A 20495-nucleotide genomic window follows, 5' to 3' on the forward strand; every position below is an offset into this window, starting at 1 on the left:
ACTTTATTAAGCACTACATAGAAGATATGTTTGGTTTAGTAAGGTATTTTACAAAAGGCCCTTGTTTAAAACGTCAATATTTTTTTACCATAGAGTTACTGTTCCGTGAAAAAGAGTAAACTATTAATAAAAACTTTGACCGTACAGTTTGTCCAATTTAACCATCTAATAGCATCAGAGCTTTTGGGTTTTTATCTTGGTTCGGGTTCCATTAGAGCTCCCCTACCCTCCCAAGACACCACTGGGTGAGACCTTTACTCATATGATGTGCTACAGTAGCACTACTACCACACTCAGGGACTATTTATCCTAATCAGTGACATCCACATAACCAGGATTGCTTAAAATGAACCCCGTCCTCGCCACAAAAATCGTACATTTACCAGACCTCCCATTTGTCATGGCTAAATTGAGGGTCAGTAGACTCTGGCTGTATCCTCCAGTGGGGACCTGGGACATGCATCATAACGTTCGTAGAGAGTGATTGGCGAAGGCGAGCTGTCACACATTTGTCAGGGTGAAGGGAACATTATTTGCTAATTTCCCAAGCTGGGCAGTGACAGGGTGCTTCGTCTTCAGACCTTTGGGTGACAACCATGGTTTCTCAGCTATTAGTACAAGTCAAGTGTTTTTATCCCCCCCCCCCCCCCCCCCCCCTTATAAAAGGCTGTTGTAATAGGAGTGATTCGTCCAATCTCACAGTGGATTGCACTGGCTGGGGAATGAAGGATTTTTGGATGAAGTTAGTTGATGCCCCATACAGTGAGCATCTCTGGTGTGTCTCCCTCTATGTGTGTGTGTGTTTGTGTGTGTGTGTGTGTGTGTGTGTGTGTGTGTGTGTGTGTGTGTGTGTGTGTGTGTGTGTGTGTCTGTGTCTGTGTGTGTCTGTGTCTGTGTGTGTCTGTGTGTGTGTGTGTGTGTGTATATTTCCCATACAGTGAGAGTCTCTAGCTGGGGTTTAGTTGGAAGGAAACAGACAGCCTTGAAGGCTGATGAATCACAAAGTTTTCTTGTCAAGGAGACAGTATCGACTCCACTGCACCAAAATCTGACAAAATAGGTATGAGGCAGTCATTCATCAACATAAGGACAAAGGGGTCATGTGTGTTTCACTCAATACTGCTGTGGGGATCAAGAAATGTCAGCCTCATACTGTAGTAGTGGGAAATACAAAGGAAGGTGTTAATTTTGTACAAGAAAAATATTTGTATCTATAATGATCTTGATACTGTACATCAGACCTTGTGAAGATATGTGTGTATCTTATGTATGCTGTACACAGTATTGTCAGTATGTTGTGTGTATACTGTATGATGCTATATGCATATGAATTCTAATATAATACCAAGACTGACCCTCTGCCTATCCTCACTTGAAAGACACAAACAAAATACAGTCTTCAAGTCTTAAAATACACCCTTTCCTGAACTCCAAGAAAAAGACTTGACCAATGTTTTTCAAGTTACAAAAAACAAACATTGATGTCTTTATCAAAACCACATCAGTTTTGGTCTTGTGCGGTTCAGTCTGTGTATCGGGCCTAACCCTGTAACTCCCCTCCACCCTTCAGCCAAGAAGTACTTTGAAGTCCCATATTTGGTGCATATCAGATACAGGGCATCCTCACGGTTTCCTCCCCCGCAGGGCAGGGTTTGGTACGCTAGCTAGCTAGCTACTGGTCAGAGATGGGCTGGGACCTACTGTAAGATAGATATGGTGTAATCATTCACTGAGGTATGTAAACAGATCTGTTTTAGAGGGGACTTCAAAGACATGCAATGAAGGAAGCACTATAAGGGCTTTATGTACATTAACTTCATAGCACATTTTTACAGAGGGTATAGCATCATCATACACATTACATTAATGAGTTAAAAAAACATACAATAAAGGAAGCTCTATAATTTGATTGACACAACATAGCATCATCCTACAGTATGCACTACATGAATGGATGTATGGTTGTGAATACCTATGACATATAGTGTGTAAGTTATACTTATAAGCAACACTTTTAGCATGTCGAAAGGGGAACAAACTACACTGTTCATGTCCCAATACAGTCCCCTCTGCAGGGTGTCTCATTACACCCCTGGTATTTAGCACTACGGCTCCACAGGAGTGGCTAAGACACTCTTCACCTAGAGAGACAGGGCTCAGCATCAAAGCCTTTGTGAGTGTGTACAGATAGCGTCAAGGTTTCAGGGGGAAGGTCCTTTCGTCCAATTAGGGCTGACGTGACACACACTCTCACTCCCCCGCTGTCAGGTGGGTTGTCAGGTACGCTTTGAGGAACGCACCGTGGCATTACACTGTGGTGTGTTATCAGTAAGTGACCTGTGAAATCCAGCTCTGGAAAATTGATCGAAATAAGTGGCTGCAGTTGAACATGTCTTTTTACCTACTACCGCTATCTCTCTGTGAACTGTGTAGCTGGTGGCTTTATGGAATGAAAGAAAAAAAAAAAGGAGGAAAAAGCACATATCAGGGCATGGTTGTTTCTCTATATGGAGGGTATTTATTGATTTGGATTTAATTGGTCCCCCTCTTTGTCCAAGTGTATTGTTAGCTGTCGGGTTTGTAACGATCCCAGTCCTAATGGATAATCCTGACTAAGTCTCAGCATCAGTCCTTTGCAGCTATAACACGATAGACAAGGAGGGAGTAGGAAGGAGGTAGGGGGGCTCTTGATAGACAAGTCTCGCTTCCCTCCCTCCCCTTACCCCTCCCCTCCTTGCCCCGTTTTCAGTATGTTCCACACTCAACAGGCTTTGAAAGAACTCAACCCCCCCCCTTATCCCCCTACCCCAACCCCCACTCCTTCTCACCACCGCCGGGTTTGATTGAAATTCATCGGCAAGTTTATTGAGAAATGAATGAGGGAGGCTGCAGGGTATTGACTTTGAGAGGAAAACACAACTCATCTTGAATGAGGGGGGAAAACGCGGCCGTAATTTAGCCGTCATCGATTGGTGCCCCGTCCATGTATTGATCTTCATTTTACAATATTAATTTGCGCCCGCAATCAGCTGTGAAGGGAACCCATTTGATTTCTGTTGGGTGGTAATGTGTGAAAGTCCTGTGCTACAGCCGGCGACTGATGTCCTTAGAGATACAGGTACACTTATTGTAAATGTCATCTAAGGGGAGAGAACAGGTGTCTTCGACCGTTTCTAATACAGAGATGAAGGGTGGAATTTGAATTTGAATTTTAAAGTATGGATGTGCAATCTGATACATCCACCCCAATTTAAAAGTGTTAATTATATTTTATCTGTTCCAGAAGCAATATCTGTGGTGGAATTGTAACTGTGTAGTCGTATTTTTTCACCACCTGTATTGGCTCAATGTTCATGAAATTTCAATGAACATTGATCTCTCTCCATTGATTTATCTTAACTGCAGATCTTTGAAATGTTAATTTCCTGCTCAACTTGAGACTCGTGGAGATGGACTCACTCTATGATAACATGCTGCTGGAGAGGATGGAGATAACATGGTCAGTGTTCGATGCAGTGGTTTGGTTTGCTTGGGTTTGCAGTGAATTCAGATTGGTTTGGTTTGATGTTAAGTTATGCATGCTTCTTTAAGATTGCTCTCCACACTTGAAATCTATATTATTGAAAAGCATAACTTGAAATATCTTCCATAGCGTAGTCATTCTATCACTGCCGTTTTCTTTTTACTCAATCAAGTTCACCTATCTCCCATAAATAAACCCTTGATTGCTATTGGCATTTTCCCTCTCGGTTTGACCCTGTTAGAACCACACGTCAGCAAGATGAGGTCACTTCCTCTATTTGTGACATCTACCATCCAGCTTTTTAGAGGACTGTTAGCTGCTCATGGGGCTTCAATTGGACTAATACAAGTTCCAAATGCAATAACACTTGAATGAACTTAGTTTTGTTTTCCTAGTTCTGTTTATCTGTTCCCTCTCCCCACCTCTAATTTGAGTAAAGGGAAATAAATAAGAAAAAAAAGAACTGCTCAACTCAATGGTGTAGGAGGAGGCAAGATAAGCTCCAAGCAGTTAAGTATAATTAGCGAAAGTAATAGCTGGCAAATGGCAACAAGGCTAGTTTTTTTTATCTCCTGGAAAGATAGAGTTATCGTAATAAGCTGTAATAGCTGGCAGGAATGCTAGCACTCGGTGCACGCTTCCATTCAAGCCTATAGATTTAACAAGGAACAACTTCCCCTAGATTTACTGCCTTACTCAAATATTTCCCTCAGTTTATGCCTGTTACTGTAAGTCAATACTTGAATTCAATACAGTTCCATACAGTATACTCATAGGCAAGTGCATGGAGGGTGTATTGGCATGTAAGCATTTTCACCTGCCAAAGGCAGCCATGTTACATTGTTCCTCTAGAACGGTAACTCATGTCCTATTTCTAGAGAACATGGGGAAAGAGCAGTCAACCATGCTCAGGCGCCGTGTTCGTCCGTCCACTCTGCATCTCAGGGACTACACACACACACACACACACACACACACACACACACACTGGCTGAGCGAATGTGTTAGGAGCATGAACAGATGACATTAGATCAAAATAAGATTGGGAAGTGCACATCCCAGGCAAAGGAATTCCACTGAAGCCTTGCCATCGAGTGTGTGTGTGTGTGTGTGTGTGTGTGTGTGTGTGTGTGTGTGTGTGTGTGTGTGTGTGAGTATGTGTGCATGTCTGTGTGTGTATGTGTGCATGTGTGCGTGTGTGTGTGTGTGTGTGTGTGTGTGTGTGTGTGTGTGAGAGTGTGTGTGTGTGTGTGTAGTGCGTGAGATGCAAAATGATATGGTCACAGCTGCAGACCAAGTCATGCATTCCATTTGTTCTTATTCTGAAACATGACCATTCACTGAGGAAATTACTGAAATATTCATAAAGTTTGCTTCCAGCCTTCACAGAGAGAGAGAGATATAGAGAGAGATAGATAGACAGAGAGAGAGTATTTAAAAGTGACAGTAATTTCTGCCCTTTATTTGTCAACAACTTCATATGAGACATGTTTGCTTTCACTTGCAGTCTCATCTCCTTTGTTAAATGATAACCATTGTGTTAACCATGAAAACTGATCTACGAAAAAAAAAAATCAATTTTAAGTGACAAAGATTTAGGTGTAGTAATTGAATGAAACATGTCAAATGGCTGGTAGATCAGAAAATGAGAGAAGTGAAAATGCTATTCGTTAAGATCATTAAATATTTCTCTCTCTCTCTCTCTCTCTCTCTCTCTCTCTCTCTCTCTCTCTCTCTCCCCCTCTCTCTCTCTCTCTCTCTCTCCCTCTCTCCCTCTCTCCCTCTCTCTTTCTCTCTCTCTCTCTATTCAAGCCCTGTCTTACTTCCCTGTGTCTCTTTTTCTCTAATTATCCATGAGGTCAGTAAGCAAAATGGGGAAGAAGCCAGGAGATCAATACAAATTATCCCTGAGCAAACCAGTGCTGACAGTTTGAATTGCAGCATATGTTTACCCAAAATCAGGCAATTTATCTTAATATCAGGCGAGTAATGCAGGCTGGGTGAAAGGTCAAACAATCTCTCCACCTCATAATTACCCGCCTCTAAAATAGGAAAGTGGTATTGATTGGCCGCGGGGCCGGGAAGCGGGTGTGACTGGAACGTGCCAGCGCCTCCTCCCCCCTTCCTCCCCTTCATCCAGACTCCCCACCCAGAGCAGGATTTATGGGATGTGTGTGGAAGGTTTCATGTTTCCTCACCATGGCTGAGAACCCTCACGGGGGAGAGAGGGAGGGCTGCTTCCTACCCACCCCCCCCCCCCCCCCCCCCCCCTCACTCCTTGTAGCAGTGTGTTGGCAGGAATGATGGAGGTAGATCAGTAAAGAATCCAAGTGCATCACATTGCTCCAAGCTAGAGTATTCTGAAAGGTGTTAGGGGAGAGGGTAGAGCAACAAGGTATCAATGTAGTATGGTGTCAGCTCGAACAGGGTAAGACTGGGCAGAATGTAGAAGTAGAGTACCAGAGAGGGGTGGAGGTTGTTAGGTGGTTAGGAGGAGAGCGGTTTGATGAGATGAGGGATGAGATGATAACACTAACAATAACAATCTGGAATCAATTTGAGTATGTTTCACTCTAAGTACTGTAATACAATACATTCATACCTTTCATGTAGAGAAAAAATACCAGCACTCAGTATAAGTCATCATCAGCCCTTATAGGATCATTGATGTTGCCTGTGTCTGTCTGATCACAGTATACACACCATGACTACAGAACTGTCAACTCATCAACTGACAGCACCGTTTAGCGCTAATGCAAGTCTCCATCAGCTGTCAAAGGCATTTGCATGAAATCAATAGCAGATGGCGGTCTGTGTCACCAATTTCATTACGCGGGGTTGTTACAAAGATCATCTCCATGATAGATGAGATGGCGACGCGTCAACATACGCTTCACAGAGTTTCGCCCCACACCCCACACCCCAATCACGGAACCTTAAGACATGCTTAAATCCTCATCTTAGAAGAGAGAGAGAGAGAGAGAGAGAGAGAGAGAGAGAGAGAGAGAGAGAGAGAGAGAGAGAGAGAGAAGAGGCAGTTGAAGAAGAAGTGATGGGACAGAAAGAGACATGAGTGTTTTCAAATACAAAACTGACTGAAATGTCATCTTGTTTTTCAACAAACTTCAGGCTGCATTTAGGATTCTTATCATTGAAATTCCACTTCAAATACCTTTGTTTGCTAGGTCTTGTTCTTGTACTGTATCTGCCTTGTTCCCAGCATGCCCGGCGGGTTCTGTAGGCCCCAGCTGAGCCAGAGGACAGGGGAGTGTGATGTATCACCCTGAGAGAGCCTACTGACAGTCTGTGATGATGGATAGCCTGATTATGGAGTGCTTTTTACACATACACAATTTACATCACACTGAGCAGCGGGGTCTGGCAGGGCTACAACACACACACACACTCGCACACACACACACACACACACACACACACACACACACACACATATATATATATATATATATATATATATATATATATATATATATATATATATATATATACACACACAACTGGCCATGTGCAGATAGAGGGTGGGAGGAAATAACAAAAGAAACAGGGCAAAATCCTCACCAGAGCCTTGTCATGTACAATCAATACCAAGGATCAATCCTTTATTAAGGAGAGGAATGGCATTCCCTCACGTTCCCAAGCAGACCTTTGTTGTTTTGGGATGCATGATGAGATGTCAAATCTGATTTCCGGGGGTGTATGTTGTGGGGTAGGTTATGTGTGGGTGTGTGGTCACTGGGAGTGCACTTTATGTGGCCAGGTAGTTCTGTATTATTTAGAAATAGTCTGCACTGTCCACGCCTGCACACCTAAGTTCTCTGTTTGATCATGATCTAACAATTTTATCATGTGTGTTTGTGTGTGTGGTTTGTTTGTGTGTGTGAACGAGAGAGAGAAAAAGAGAGAGAGAGAGACAGAGAGAAGTGTACTGTATTTCATGTTGTATATCTTCCTCCTCCCTCCATGCCTCCCTGGCCTGTGTGTCAGCGGGTCTGCCTGTATCTGCCTGTGTGGGTTCGCCTTCATGTTCACTGGTGTTGAGCAGGCTCAGTGAGCTGTTCAGTGTTAACGCTGAAATTACATGCTGAGTAATGAGTGATGGGCCAAATTACAGGGCTGAACAATGAACGGAGGAGGCAGGCAGCTCTTATTAGTCTCCACAGAAAGCCATTGATTTATGTAGCGCCATGCTCCCAGAGTTACTCTGCTTGAAAATTATATCTACATCGAGAAGTGATGTTCTTTATTAAGTCGTTCCTTCCCCCGTTAGCTACATCCCTCCTCCACCCTGCCTGCTCACACACACACACCCACGCACGCACGCACGCACACACGCACGTACGCACACACGCACGCAGGCACGCATGCACGCACACAGACACACACACACACACACACACACTCCCCTAACCTTCTGTGTGTAACTACAGGATTGTTTAGAATCGGGGGAAGGCTTCTAAAGTAAAAGTGTAAAGAAGCCTTCAATTACCCATTAGAATTGTCAGACATAAAACACTTCAGTCTCATACCAAAGTCTGTCTTATGATTCATTTACTTTGTGTCTCTCTGATTCATCGCCCCAATACATCCCAACACCCCAGATTACTGTTTGAGGGGTGGGGTTATTGATGGCCCAGCGCGATCTACTGCTGTATTTCACAGCACCAGTGTGTTGCTGCTACAGTAGTGTAGGTGCAGCCATGGAGTGACAGCAATTTACTGTAGATCAATGTGTGGACAGCCTTTCACAGATTATTAAAGCTCTGTTAGATTAAAAGACCTCCACTATGTAGTTTGGTACTCAATATTTCCAGTCAGATGAGAAAAGGGAGGGCCGTGTGAAGGATCTCAGACCTTACTAAAAGACTGATGTACTGCTGTATGTCTTCATGGCTTTTTATGAAATAACACTTGGTGACACAACTGTTACAGGGGTCATGGCAGTTGCTGTTTGTTGCCCAAAAAAGGGTTACAACATTGTGTCCTTAGAATCTAAGATAGGGAGTTATTAGAATTAGTCATTCTAGCAATACGCTTTTTTTTAAAATTAGATTCTTCCTCTCTTTAGCTTCAGAGACATTAATGATTTTTTTCTCCTTCGTGATTTCAGCCCTGAATGAGCCGACCATCGACTACGGGTTCCAGAGGCTGCAGAAGGTCATCCCAAGGCACCCCGGTGACCCTGAGAGGTTACCAAAGGTCAGTGTCATGTCTCGTCTCAGACGAACCAGACAAAACAATTGAGAAACAGAACATCACTATTCATTCACACACATCACACCACAGCAGCTAAAACAACATCACGCCACTCACAGACAGAGACAAAGGAAAAAATAACAACATTCAAATTAATTAAACATTCCAATGGAATTGAATAAACAACATTCCAAGAAAACAAAATAAACCTAAACAGAAATGCTCACACATGCAGTTTTCTCCTATTGCAGTGATGGTATTGGCCTAGCATGGAGGGACACGTACTGTACGCAAACTCTCTGTGTGGTAAAATAGCTCAACCAGGCGTTTTCCTCCTCAGTTAGTCTGATAAAGATGGTAATCTGGTCAGAGACGTTGTCTGGGCCCTCATTACCCCACTCCTGTTTTCCTTTCATTTTCTACAGCTCCATTTGGTTTAATCTTTTGCTTACAGAACTATACGCTGTCAACCCTGCCACTACCCCCCTCATTCTTAGTTTGTCTAACAGATAGGGTCAACATGTGATGCATGCTTCTGGTCATATTGTTTCCTGTGAACTCAATAAAGGAGTTGAAAGCCCTTGCTTTTACACATGCTTGTGGTAGGCACCATCAGTGGCCTGGGGGAATCAAATATCAGCATGAATACTAAGCTATGTATATCTTCTATAGAAATTCTTTGATTCCTTGCTATTTCCATTTCCTCTGATAACATCTATTACCTCACTTCTCTAATTGCAACCCTGTTAATTCCTATTAAGTAACTGGTATGGTATTCCAGATGCGTCAAGTGTAATGTTATGGATGACACTTTATAATAATGTTCAGTAATAAACCTTATTAACTGTTTGTAAATAATGTACTCACTATTTATTAATCATTATCCATACATTAGTACATGTCAGTTAGCAGTCAACTGTTTAAATTGGGATTCATGCATTTATTTCAATATTTAGATTTTAAACGATTGATTAATGATTTATAAAGGTATTATGACTAATGAGATAATTTATAAGGCATTTGTTAATGATGTGCTCCATATATATATATTATATATATATATATAAATACAACTAGCCCCTGTACTAAGTACACAACATAGGACATTTAAAGGCACCATATGCAGGATTGCGCCCTCTTTTCACTGAAATGGGAATTGCAATGACAATTTAGAATAGTGTCTCCTCCTCTAATTCTAACTGAAACAATGAATATGTCAATAATTTTCACGTTTTTATCCAGCAAATGTATTAGGTACATGGCCTTGAAACTAGCGAAGGACTTGTGTGATTGAAACACAGTCATTAATTAGTTTGGAAATGTTTGCGGAAACATGAACAAGGAAATTAACCAGCCAGCGGAGACACTTGTTTCATTTGACATGGAACGAGTGCTTTACCAGCAGCTATGCCTTCATACTGTGACAGAACACCCTGTCATGGATGCCTAACACTCCGCCATTCTCAAGCCCCATTATCTCTGTAAACTACCCGCCAGCTTCGCGTTGTGAAGCCATGTCTGTCACTGAGGGCGAGGGTGCACCCTTGGTTGCGTGACTGGCTATACACAGTACAAATTCAAAGCTGTAATGTCAGACAGGACATTTACTAGGAAAATTCATCAGAATACGTGTTAGAAACTTTTTTTCACATGAAGCTTCAGTTGCTTAGGTCGGTTTCTAGCACTGGCAAATGCTTCCTTGCAGCTCAGGCAGTAGGTAGCCTATGAAGTTGCAGGTTACATACCCAGAGAAAGTCGTAGAAGCAAGTCAAACATTTTGGAAAAACAAATTCAGTAATAATTAATAGGTAATAATTTAGCATGATTATTTAGTGACATTTTCAAGGGGGGAAAGATACATATTGCACCTTTAAGGAAGCTTAACACATTTAATGATTAATAATTTTCAGAAGGCATTAAGTTAGCTACTACTAGCCAGCCAACACTGACACATAAAGCAAGCCATATGCAGCAAGCCATTTGCCAGTCAACATTAGCTAGCTGTCTTCAGTACCAGCTTGTCAGCACTACAACAACAACTAGCCCCCGTACTAAACAGCTAATATCATTTAAAGCTAACATAATTTGAAGCCAATAATAACTCCTTTAGAAATCATTAATAATTCAGTTCCAATAGTGTTTATAAATGCATGAATTACTATTTATAGATTATTGCTTACTGACATTTACTAATGATTAATAAATGGTGAGTAAATTATTTACAAATGTTTTATTACTGAAAGTTATTATAAAGCATTACCCTGTTAGTACTGATTAGTTTTCACTGACTCCCCTGGCATGCAGTAAAGTGGTGACCACCTCAGAGTTTTAATAATACTGTAAAACCTTTTAAGACCGTATCAGTTAAACCACAGCATGCAACACAGCAATATCATTAACATCCAATGAACAATTTAATAAATAACAGACTGTGTGCCATTGAGGTATGGACATTGGGCCGAGACAATATGAAGATATACAACATCACATAGCCAGTTTCTGGTACAATATATGAATTGTTTCAACTAGACTGGATCCCTGAGATAAAATAAATAAATAAATAAATTTAAATAAATTTAAAAAAACACCTGGACATGAAATGTCACTCTAATTTCAACTGTAAATTCAGAAGACCAAGTGAAAAATCGACTTAGCTTCTAGAACTGCGAGATATTCTAGATCTCTATGCCCTGCATCATTTATTCTAGCCACAATTTAGTCAGTATATCCTCTGTAAAACAGAAGGCATAACAAGCAATATTGTAAAACATACTTTTATTACAGTATCTTTGTTTCCACTCTTAGAATACAAAAAAAACCCTTTGGCTGCCAAACATTGACACTGAATCCAAGATTAGTTTCTTTGGTGTGCTTACACTGAAGTCTCACAGCCTTTGCATGAAACAATCACAGAGTGAGATGAAACCCTGCACTTCCAATAAACAATATAAATATTTGATTTGGTCCCTAATGGTCCCAAATAAGGTTTCAGGAGGAGCAATGGGGGGCATGTAAATGATCTTACCCAGTAATTTATCATTGTTAAGCTTGCCATCTAAAGGTCGACTCTTGGGGTCAAAACCGCACTCCCAATAAAACAGCCTTAAGGCTGCCGTGTAGGCTTAGGCCTACAAGAGGAACGAGAGGAGAAACTGCATAAAGAGAGCAGTAGCCATTATGGGGTGCAGGTGAGGTGGGGGAGACTCTATAAAAAGGAGATAAAGCTGGAGGACATGTAGTGTGCATTAGCAGAAAGGCAAATCGACACCAGCCTCCCTCCCCTCCCTCCTCAATGACTTCACCCTCCAGTTGATAATATTACTGTGCTATTGATTTCCACCAGGCCTTTTCCCTGGGACCAGTAAGACACGTGGTAATTGTGAGGAGACAGAAAGCCAATATGGGAGTGCTCGTGGATTGCAAGGGATGCACGCTAATATTGTTGCTACACTAAGAAAAAAAGGAGGCAAGAAGCTCCTCGTTCTGATTGAAGTTTACCTCGTAATTTTAAGACAACATCACAGATGACAGCTTGACCCAGTGGGAGGAGTAGAGATATACAAATTCAATGCAAAGTCCAGGGTGAATATGAAAGTAATAAGTGTGAGCAGTCAAGTGATGAGAAAGGAGATTGGTTTGCGGGCATGGCGTTAAGTGAACAGAGACTTCGGAATTCACCCTCCTTTTTAAGATCTTGTTATAAAACAATTTTCGATTCCTGATATAAAAAAGACAATTTATAATATCATTTTGTGCCCTCTGGCATTAATGGACAAATAGAATGGATAGCACATTATATCACGCTCAATTTCTTTCTTCTGTAACAAATTAGATTCATTACGAAATTAAAAGCGGAAATTCAATATTGTTTTATTATTAAGTTGATTGCTTTGGAATTGTTTTGTTTTTTTAATTCAAAATGAGCACAGACAAACCTATTCTTTCCCAATTATTTGTGTAATCCACAAGGAGAAAGAAATATTACAAATGTGTTCATGTCAAGCAATTACCCATGTATTTAAATTAATCTCTCTTCCTGTGCTCTTTGAAGTACCTACATCTAATGGCCCTGTGCTTCTGAATGTATTCATTACCTCGGGCTAAAGCTAACAGAGTAATTGCCTTAAAGTTTTATAATAGCATTAGCACTCCAAGCTACATAACCCAGGTCCCCTTTTATTAACTGTGATAATATAAATACACAATCCTAGCTAATCTAGCATGTGAAGAATTACAATTACACAGTATTCTGACCACGGAACCATAATAATTTGGTAATATAGTAATATCATTTGTCACGCTTTTGTCAATTATAACAACAAAGATCATTTTGAGGGTTTTAAAGTTGTCAAAATCTTATTTGATCTGCCATGTGAATAATCCCAATTTAAAGGGGTAGTTCACCCACATCACAAATCCAGTTGTTAAACATGAGACCTCTGTGTAAAACAACTTGATACCAAAATACAGTCATTCATTTGTCACAAAACAGCAGAGAAAATGTTTGGGTATTAATTGTTTCAATTTAACATGGTATTCTGATGATGTCGCCATGACAAGAAAGCCAATTACACGTTTATGCTGAAGTAGTATCAAGATTTACATGGAAATGCCCCCACAACACCATTCCCTGGTAATCGTATTCACAGCGTGAGCTGTTACGCGTGAAAGCGTCTCGTCGGATTGAAAACAAACTCACTCGTTGATTGGGTACAGCACTTCTCATCATCCTTGGATATGACTAGGCCTCCACTTAAGCATAGCCCTGCAAGTCAGCTTGGTTAGTTAAGACACCGCGCGGTAAACGACAGATTAAGGATGAGAGGCACTATCGTTTTCTCTCCCTCCTTTTTTTCAAGCTGTCCTTATGTTGCTGCTGCAAAGTACCATATGGACAAGGAGGGAGAGGACGTTTACAGAGAATGAAACATGGCTGGTGAACGTGACAGTCTTAATTGCGTTAATTGTTGTTTGAAATTGAGAGCAATGTAGAAGATCTTGAAATATGATAGAACAGATTATTGCTAATTATTAACTGCAGGGAAAAAAATGAAAGAAACCCACTTTATCTCACTCCGCGAGCGCAAGAAAAAAATCTGTTCTGCCTGATGAGAACACATAAAGACAGCTGGTCCTCTCATTTAGCCTACCTGCTTCACGACAACCATAATTCTTTATTTGTATGCAAACTAGATGCATGCGACGTCAAGCATGCACACCAATTTCAGAGGTAAAAGCTTGCTTGTGAGAGCCACCCATCCGATAACTTGGGGTGGATTAAGCGATATGTTTCTGTAAGAGTGTTGGGCCTACGCTATAGTGATTCATCTTGATAAATCAAGGACTCAGGGTTCTTAGGGATGAAAGAGGTCCATACTACACACTCCCATACACACCATACGCTCCTCCACAGCAATGCAGGCCAAGTATTGGAGGCCGCTGTTTGAAGGCGCGATGCTTGTATTTACATTAGTTTACGTGCAGCTGCCGTTTTAATCCCAGATTGCTATTGCCAAGTGATGGAACACTTCAGACACATTACCGAAGCCTGTGAAGGAAAACACAGGACGTGGGAAGAAAACAAACTCCATCTGAGATGTTTCTATAGAGACAGATTTGCATTGCTTTTAACCAGGGTTCTGACAGAAAGACAATAAATTGCTGCAATACAGCATGTGACAACAACAAAAACCATATTAACAACAACAACAAGTATTTAGATACACCACAGTCCTATCTGAAACATCGCTTTGTCAAAGGAGTTGCACATGAAATGCAGGATATGGTTTTCATGTTTCAAACAAAGCCAGTTTGGTTCTCTAAGAAGGATTTAATTGTACATGCTCAATTCAAAGAGCAGATGAAAACACATCAGCAAGCCAATAAACCACCTCATTGAAACAAAATGGAGAATTACAGGATCCAGGGCCAACTCATTCTCAGTGTTAAAGAGCCAAAGCGACATGGCTAATCCCCATTGTCAAGCAGGGGCAAGCGTGCAGACATGGATAAGACTACAACCCCCATACATCCATGTCCCCAAGGCATGGGCACCCAGCTCTCCCTGGATGAGAAGTCATTTGTGAAGTCCTTTACAACAGCTAGTCAAGGGGGTTAATTGAAAAATTCCTTAATGTCATTACGACAGAACTAGATTAACCCAAGCTAATTCACTTCATTGTTTCTGAAGAAAGGGGTACTCAACACTGAATTCCTTTGCGAACCTGAATCACCCCACAAATATTTCAATATTTTCTCTATTTTTTTCATCAGGAGGTGTTGCTGAAAAGAGCTGCAGACCTTGTTGAAGCGCTGTATGGAATGCCCCACAATAACCAGGTATGCAAACAAACAAACAAATACACAAACAAACACACCCACCCACCCCCCCCCCCCCCCACACACACACACGCATTGTTTCTGTCAGAATTTTACAATTTTACAAACTAATCCATGCATAACTTTAAGTACATCTGAATAACCCAACATCCTGTCATCTCTCTGGCTTCCTCAGGAGATCATTCTGAAGAGGGCAGCAGACATTGCAGAGGCCCTGTACAGCGTACCCCGCAACCACAACCAGATCTCCTCTCTCGGCAACACAACATCCCACGGCATGATGGGAGTCAACTCCTTCAGTGGCCAGCTAGCCGTCAATGTGTCAGAGTCACAGGGGAATGACCAGGGTACATTCTTCTTCTTCTTCTTCTGCTTCTTCTTCTTCTAATGAATGAATTAAAAAAATGAATGAATCCCTCCACAACTCTAACCCCCCTCTCCTCCTCTTCTTCCCTCCCCAGTGGGCTACAGTAGGAACACCAGCAGTGTGTCTCCACGTGGGTACATCACCAGCAGCACCCCCCAGCAATCCGGCTACAATACTGTCAGCAACAGCATGAATGGCTATGGCAATGCTGGCATGAACTTGGGAGTGTCCAGCTCCCCTGGCTTCCTCAATGGGTCCTCTGCCAACTCTCCATATGGAAGTGAGTAGTGAGCTAACTACTGGACAGTAGCTACCATTAGTTTAGTCCTGGAGCTCCTGAGAATAGAATTGTGATCTAGTCAGTACATTACTAGTAGTTTCTTGTCTATGGGAGCTTGCTCTTGTCTATTTGAGAGATCATTCTAGAGCCTTAGAATGAATTGGTTTAATTCACAAAAACATCACATGTTTAGATTACTCTTATTAGGGAGAGGCATAACGTAAACAAGGGTGCTGTAATGATATGTTGATGTCCCTTCCCTTTATTACCCCTTCATTACCCCTTTATTACCCCTTCCCACCCAGACACGGTATACAGATGTACACAGATCTATATGCCTCTGTTCTCACTCCCTCCTCCCATGTGATCTCTCTCTGCAGTTAAACAAAAGAGCGCCTTCGCCCCTGTGGTCCGGCCCCAGGCCTCCCCACCCCCCTCCTGCACCAGCGCCAATGGCAACGGACTGCAAGGTGAGCCCCCCTCACCCCCTCATCCCTTCCCCACGGACTACTGGTCAGATACAGCTGCCCATGCCTCTGTGCGGTTCGGTGAGGGACTAATCATTACAAATATGCACTTTGACAAGTTACAATCAACTTACACCTTCACACATATATACTGTACACACAAGAAGGCATAAACACACATGGACACACACACACACACACACACACACACACACACACACACATCACCATCCAGCTTTACAAATAATCTACTCAAAGGTCTCAGCAAAGCACCTTCCCAGAATTGTTTTAGTAATTATGTTTATCAGGTTTAGTGCGTGTGACATGACCAACATGATTGCTTTGAAAACAAGCTTAGCCGTAGTGTGTGCCCCAAGATTAATAACATTGGGCTTAATGAAGTGGGAAATTAAAGTTCATCTTGCTACGCGTTCATACTTATTAATACATGTTGTGCAGAAATTAATGAGCAGTGCATTGCCATCATCTGTGCTGGCAAACTTAAAAGTATTTCAACCATGACACCACACATATACTGAGACGAGCAATATAATAATTTTTCATCCTGGCACTTCAGTAGCCACCTAATTGTTAAAATGTGCGGAAATACTAAGTAGCTCTATTATTAACTCTTGGTAAGGTAAAGTTGCTAATGATATTCTAGCAGATGGTCTTGATAAAATAGTGGGAAGCTACCTTTGATCTCTATCTACAGTAAGCTCTTTGGGATAATGATTGTGAAATAGGACTAAGTGAATTTGGAAATAAAGGTGTGATCTAAAGGAGTAGTGGAGGACTGAGTCTGAGGGGACTCTGAGGAGTGTCTAGTCTAGTCCTTGACAGAGGGAGACTTTATTTCTCTCTCTCTCTCTTTATCCTCCCACCCCCCATCTCTTTCCTCTCCCTCTCTCTGGTGTTAAAGCAGGGCATTGTGGGTAGTGACCGTGTTGCTCCTCCACTGTCGGCACAGCCGTCTCTCCAGGGAGTCTAGGCCACTGTTTGCCATTACCCAAACGCCAGGAGAAATATCACACATAGCAAGAGTGGCGTGCTGGGGGCTGAAATGTCAGAGCAGAAGGGAGGCTTTAGAAACTGTCCTGTTAGGGTGGCGCACACTCATACACTGTAGCAGACTGCAAACACACACACATAATGTAAGCACACTGGGGCGCGCACACATACAGGCAATCACACTCACAACTGCACACATACACACACACACACACACACACACACACACACTTACATATGTGCACATACACACACACACACACACACAAACACATGCATGATTTTATAACATGTTTAAAAGGTATTTTATGCATAGATACAGTATATTGTTTTCCCAATGTGCTAAATGCTATTTCTTTCTTTTTTTGCAGCAATGTCTGGCCTGGTGGTACCTCCAATGTAAAATGCACTTTTGCCGTCTCAAGCACCAGTCTACACACCTCCACCAAGCCACAGGAGACCCCTTTAGCACACAGCAGAAACGCTGGTGTAGTCTGTAGTCAACAGCAGCTTATTCCGTTTTTAATGAAGATTGAAGAAGAAAAAAAAATAGTTTCTTTTCATAGACTATCTCACCAGTTAAGATTTGGACCTGTAAAGGAATTTTATGAAGAACACAATTTTTCAGAACAATATTTCTTTATTTGTTGTTATTATTTTTCCATTTGATCAACCTTGAAGAGGACAAAGGACGATGAAGTGTTTATTTTGTATACCTGTCGGGTTATACCTGTCCAGTGAACCATTACGATGCTGGAAGGAACTGGACTCACCATTTGTTTGTAATGTAAACACTGATGTACAGAACATTTTACCAACAAATTGTTTTTGTTTCAACTCTGTTTTAATAGATTCACAACAGTTGTGTGTCTTTATAATGTGACTTTTTTGTATTTTTATGTGTAAGAAAAAATAAGTGGGGCCAAGAAAGTTTGAGTGTTCAACTGGAAAATATATGAGATATACATATAATTGAGAGAATCAATCATAAAATACAACAATTACAAGTCAAGGGGTGGGGCTCAGTGGGTAAGATTGTGTCATGTTTCATTCATACATCTTAAATTAAATTTGTAATTTATTGTAGCTAGAAATCATCTTCGAAGATAAAACAATTCTCTTGGATTCAACATTGGCACACTGGCGTATATAAAACACTAGGCTCTGTTGATGAACACCATATACTTCCATGTCTAGAGCCTACTTTTAAGCAAGTGTGTTTTGCCATGTTTTTTCAACTTTTTTGCTAGCACTGTATATTAATGCATTTCTAGTCTACTGTGAAGTCTGTTTCTTGTTAAGTAAGACCATCCTCCTCTCTCTAGCTCCAAATTCCCTTATGTGTTTTATATGTGGTTATAATAATTGTAGACTATTGTGATATTGCCAAACTTGTGCTAAATATTTATACATCTGTCTTTTTTTTCCATGTTCTTTTAAATCAACATTAAAAGCTGATTGAATTCCATCTGAAATGTAGGTGTCAAATAAAAGTAGTTAATCATTGTCATATTTCTTTTCAAATACACACTTGCATTCACTGAGGGACATTTTGTAACATATCAACTATAAATATTGTATTTATCTCTGAAATTTTGTATATTGCTTTTCATTATCTATGTATTAATCGTCATGCCCTAAATATAGTGATGCAGCACAGAGAATTCAGCCAAGAACTGTTGCCTTCATTTTTTTCTTTTGTATTTGATGAAATGCAATGTCCATATAATGTCATGTGTATCTTCAACATTTTGTTACTCTGTCAAGACTCTCTGTCCATTTTTTAAAAGGGAAGTCAAACTTCATTGTTTATTTTTATATTGATTTTAAATTATCTATACAGACCATTTTTGGAGAAAACTTTGTTGGTTGTATTTGTCAAATAAATTGTTTGTGACCCATATGATAGTTGTTAAGATCCAATAGAGACAAAAGTGCATGAGGGACAACCATTGGAGGAAGGACCTCCATTTGTGGTTGTATATTCTTTCTGTTTTGTAGAATGTATAGAAGTAATTTTTACTCACCACTTATGACTCTGTCACATAGCTTAAATGTGTTTACAGGGAAGAAAATTCAAAATGACAACATTTGGAATGGAAACAGAAATGAATAAGTGATGTTTTATTAAAATTTTCAGTAAAAAAGAAAATGCTGATTCCTTTATTGTGGATTGCTGCAATTCAACAAAACACAGAGACAACACCTTTAAATGTAACCTTGAATTGTGCCAATATAAGTTATGGATTTTGACCCAGCTTTCAATATAGACATGCAGCAAAATATCATAAAACATTAATTATAATCTCTTCATAACAGTGAAAATTGTTGTAGTCCATTTTTTAGCTGACATTGAGAGGTATTCCTATTGATCTCTATATCAGCATCTCTCTCATCAGCCGTGCTTTAAAATGGCCTGTTAAATGCATTGTAGCCTTTAATAAACGGTGGGAGCTTCTTATTCAAAGGAGCCCAAATGGGGCCCATTCAAATCCCTCATTTCATCGCATTAACCCAGCTAGTTAATAAAGAATCAATAGATTGAAAGAGCAAGGTTATCCTTTGTCTATAAGGGGTTGGTATCGTTTTGAACCTCTTATAGTTTGAAAAGCTGAAAGGTAGCCCTGTGAAATCTATACTCATCAAGTGGGTCATACGGAGAGAGAGAGAGAGACAGAGAGAGAGAGAGAGAGAGAGAGAGAAAGAGAGAGAGAGAAAGAGAGAGAGAGAAAAGAGACATGGAAGAATAGCGCCTCTCCTTTAAAACAACTGACCACCTTATCTGGCTTCCTGAGTGGTAGTGGAGACCGGGTCAGAAAATGTCAATTTCTCATCAAGGCAATTGTGTTCAAGACCACCTCTGTCTTTGATGCACGATTAGGAGAATGCGAGTTGAGCAGCAATCAGCCAATCACAGCTTATTATGTCACCACCATGCATACATTTATCTTGTGGCATATAGGGTGAGTGCTGCAGATACACGAAAATAGCAATTTAATTCTTATGCCTTATGCCTTCGATACATTCCCTCGATAATCCAATGTGTCTGATAACAATAGTCACACACACGATGATTCCTTATGTAGCATTATCTATTTCAGATACACAGACACAGTTTTGGATCTATGTTCTTGCTTATTGGTGTTTTCTGCTATAATTCAATGACACAATCTAGTTAGGTTAGAGCAAAGACAGAACCTTAGACTGCAGAAGCCCACATCTTAATTATGAACATTCTCGAAATGTGTGAACATTCCCAAATCAAACAAAACATGAAAGAACTGTAGCCTACTG

At 40.8% G+C, this 20495-nt stretch overlaps 1 protein-coding gene across 6 annotated transcripts in view; it reads left to right on the forward strand.

The window, feature by feature from the left end:
• The window catches only part of LOC310822880 (transcription factor COE3-like), a 71723-nt gene extending 52384 nt beyond the window's left edge, over positions 1 to 19339 (forward strand). For 3 of the 6 annotated variants that reach the window (XM_083695434.1, XM_083695435.1, XM_083695436.1), the window contains exons 11-16: positions 8652 to 8740; positions 15011 to 15076; positions 15252 to 15423; positions 15538 to 15723; positions 16104 to 16271; positions 17573 to 19339. In XM_083695434.1, coding sequence (XP_083551560.1) covers positions 8652 to 8740; positions 15011 to 15076; positions 15252 to 15423; positions 15538 to 15723; positions 16104 to 16271; positions 17573 to 17604 — 713 coding nt within the window. In that variant the 3' untranslated portion in view covers positions 17605 to 19339. The remainder of the gene's footprint in view (positions 1 to 8651; positions 8741 to 15010; positions 15077 to 15251; positions 15424 to 15537; positions 15724 to 16103; positions 16272 to 17572) is intronic. The other 3 variants (XM_083695437.1, XM_083695438.1, XM_083695439.1) reach the window with 1 other exon arrangement.
• The last annotated feature ends 1156 nt before the right edge of the window (positions 19340 to 20495 follow it).

This window comes from Argentina silus, assembly GCF_951799395.1.
Source record: "Argentina silus genome assembly, chromosome: X".
Classification (NCBI taxonomy): Eukaryota; Metazoa; Chordata; class Actinopteri; order Argentiniformes; family Argentinidae; genus Argentina; species Argentina silus.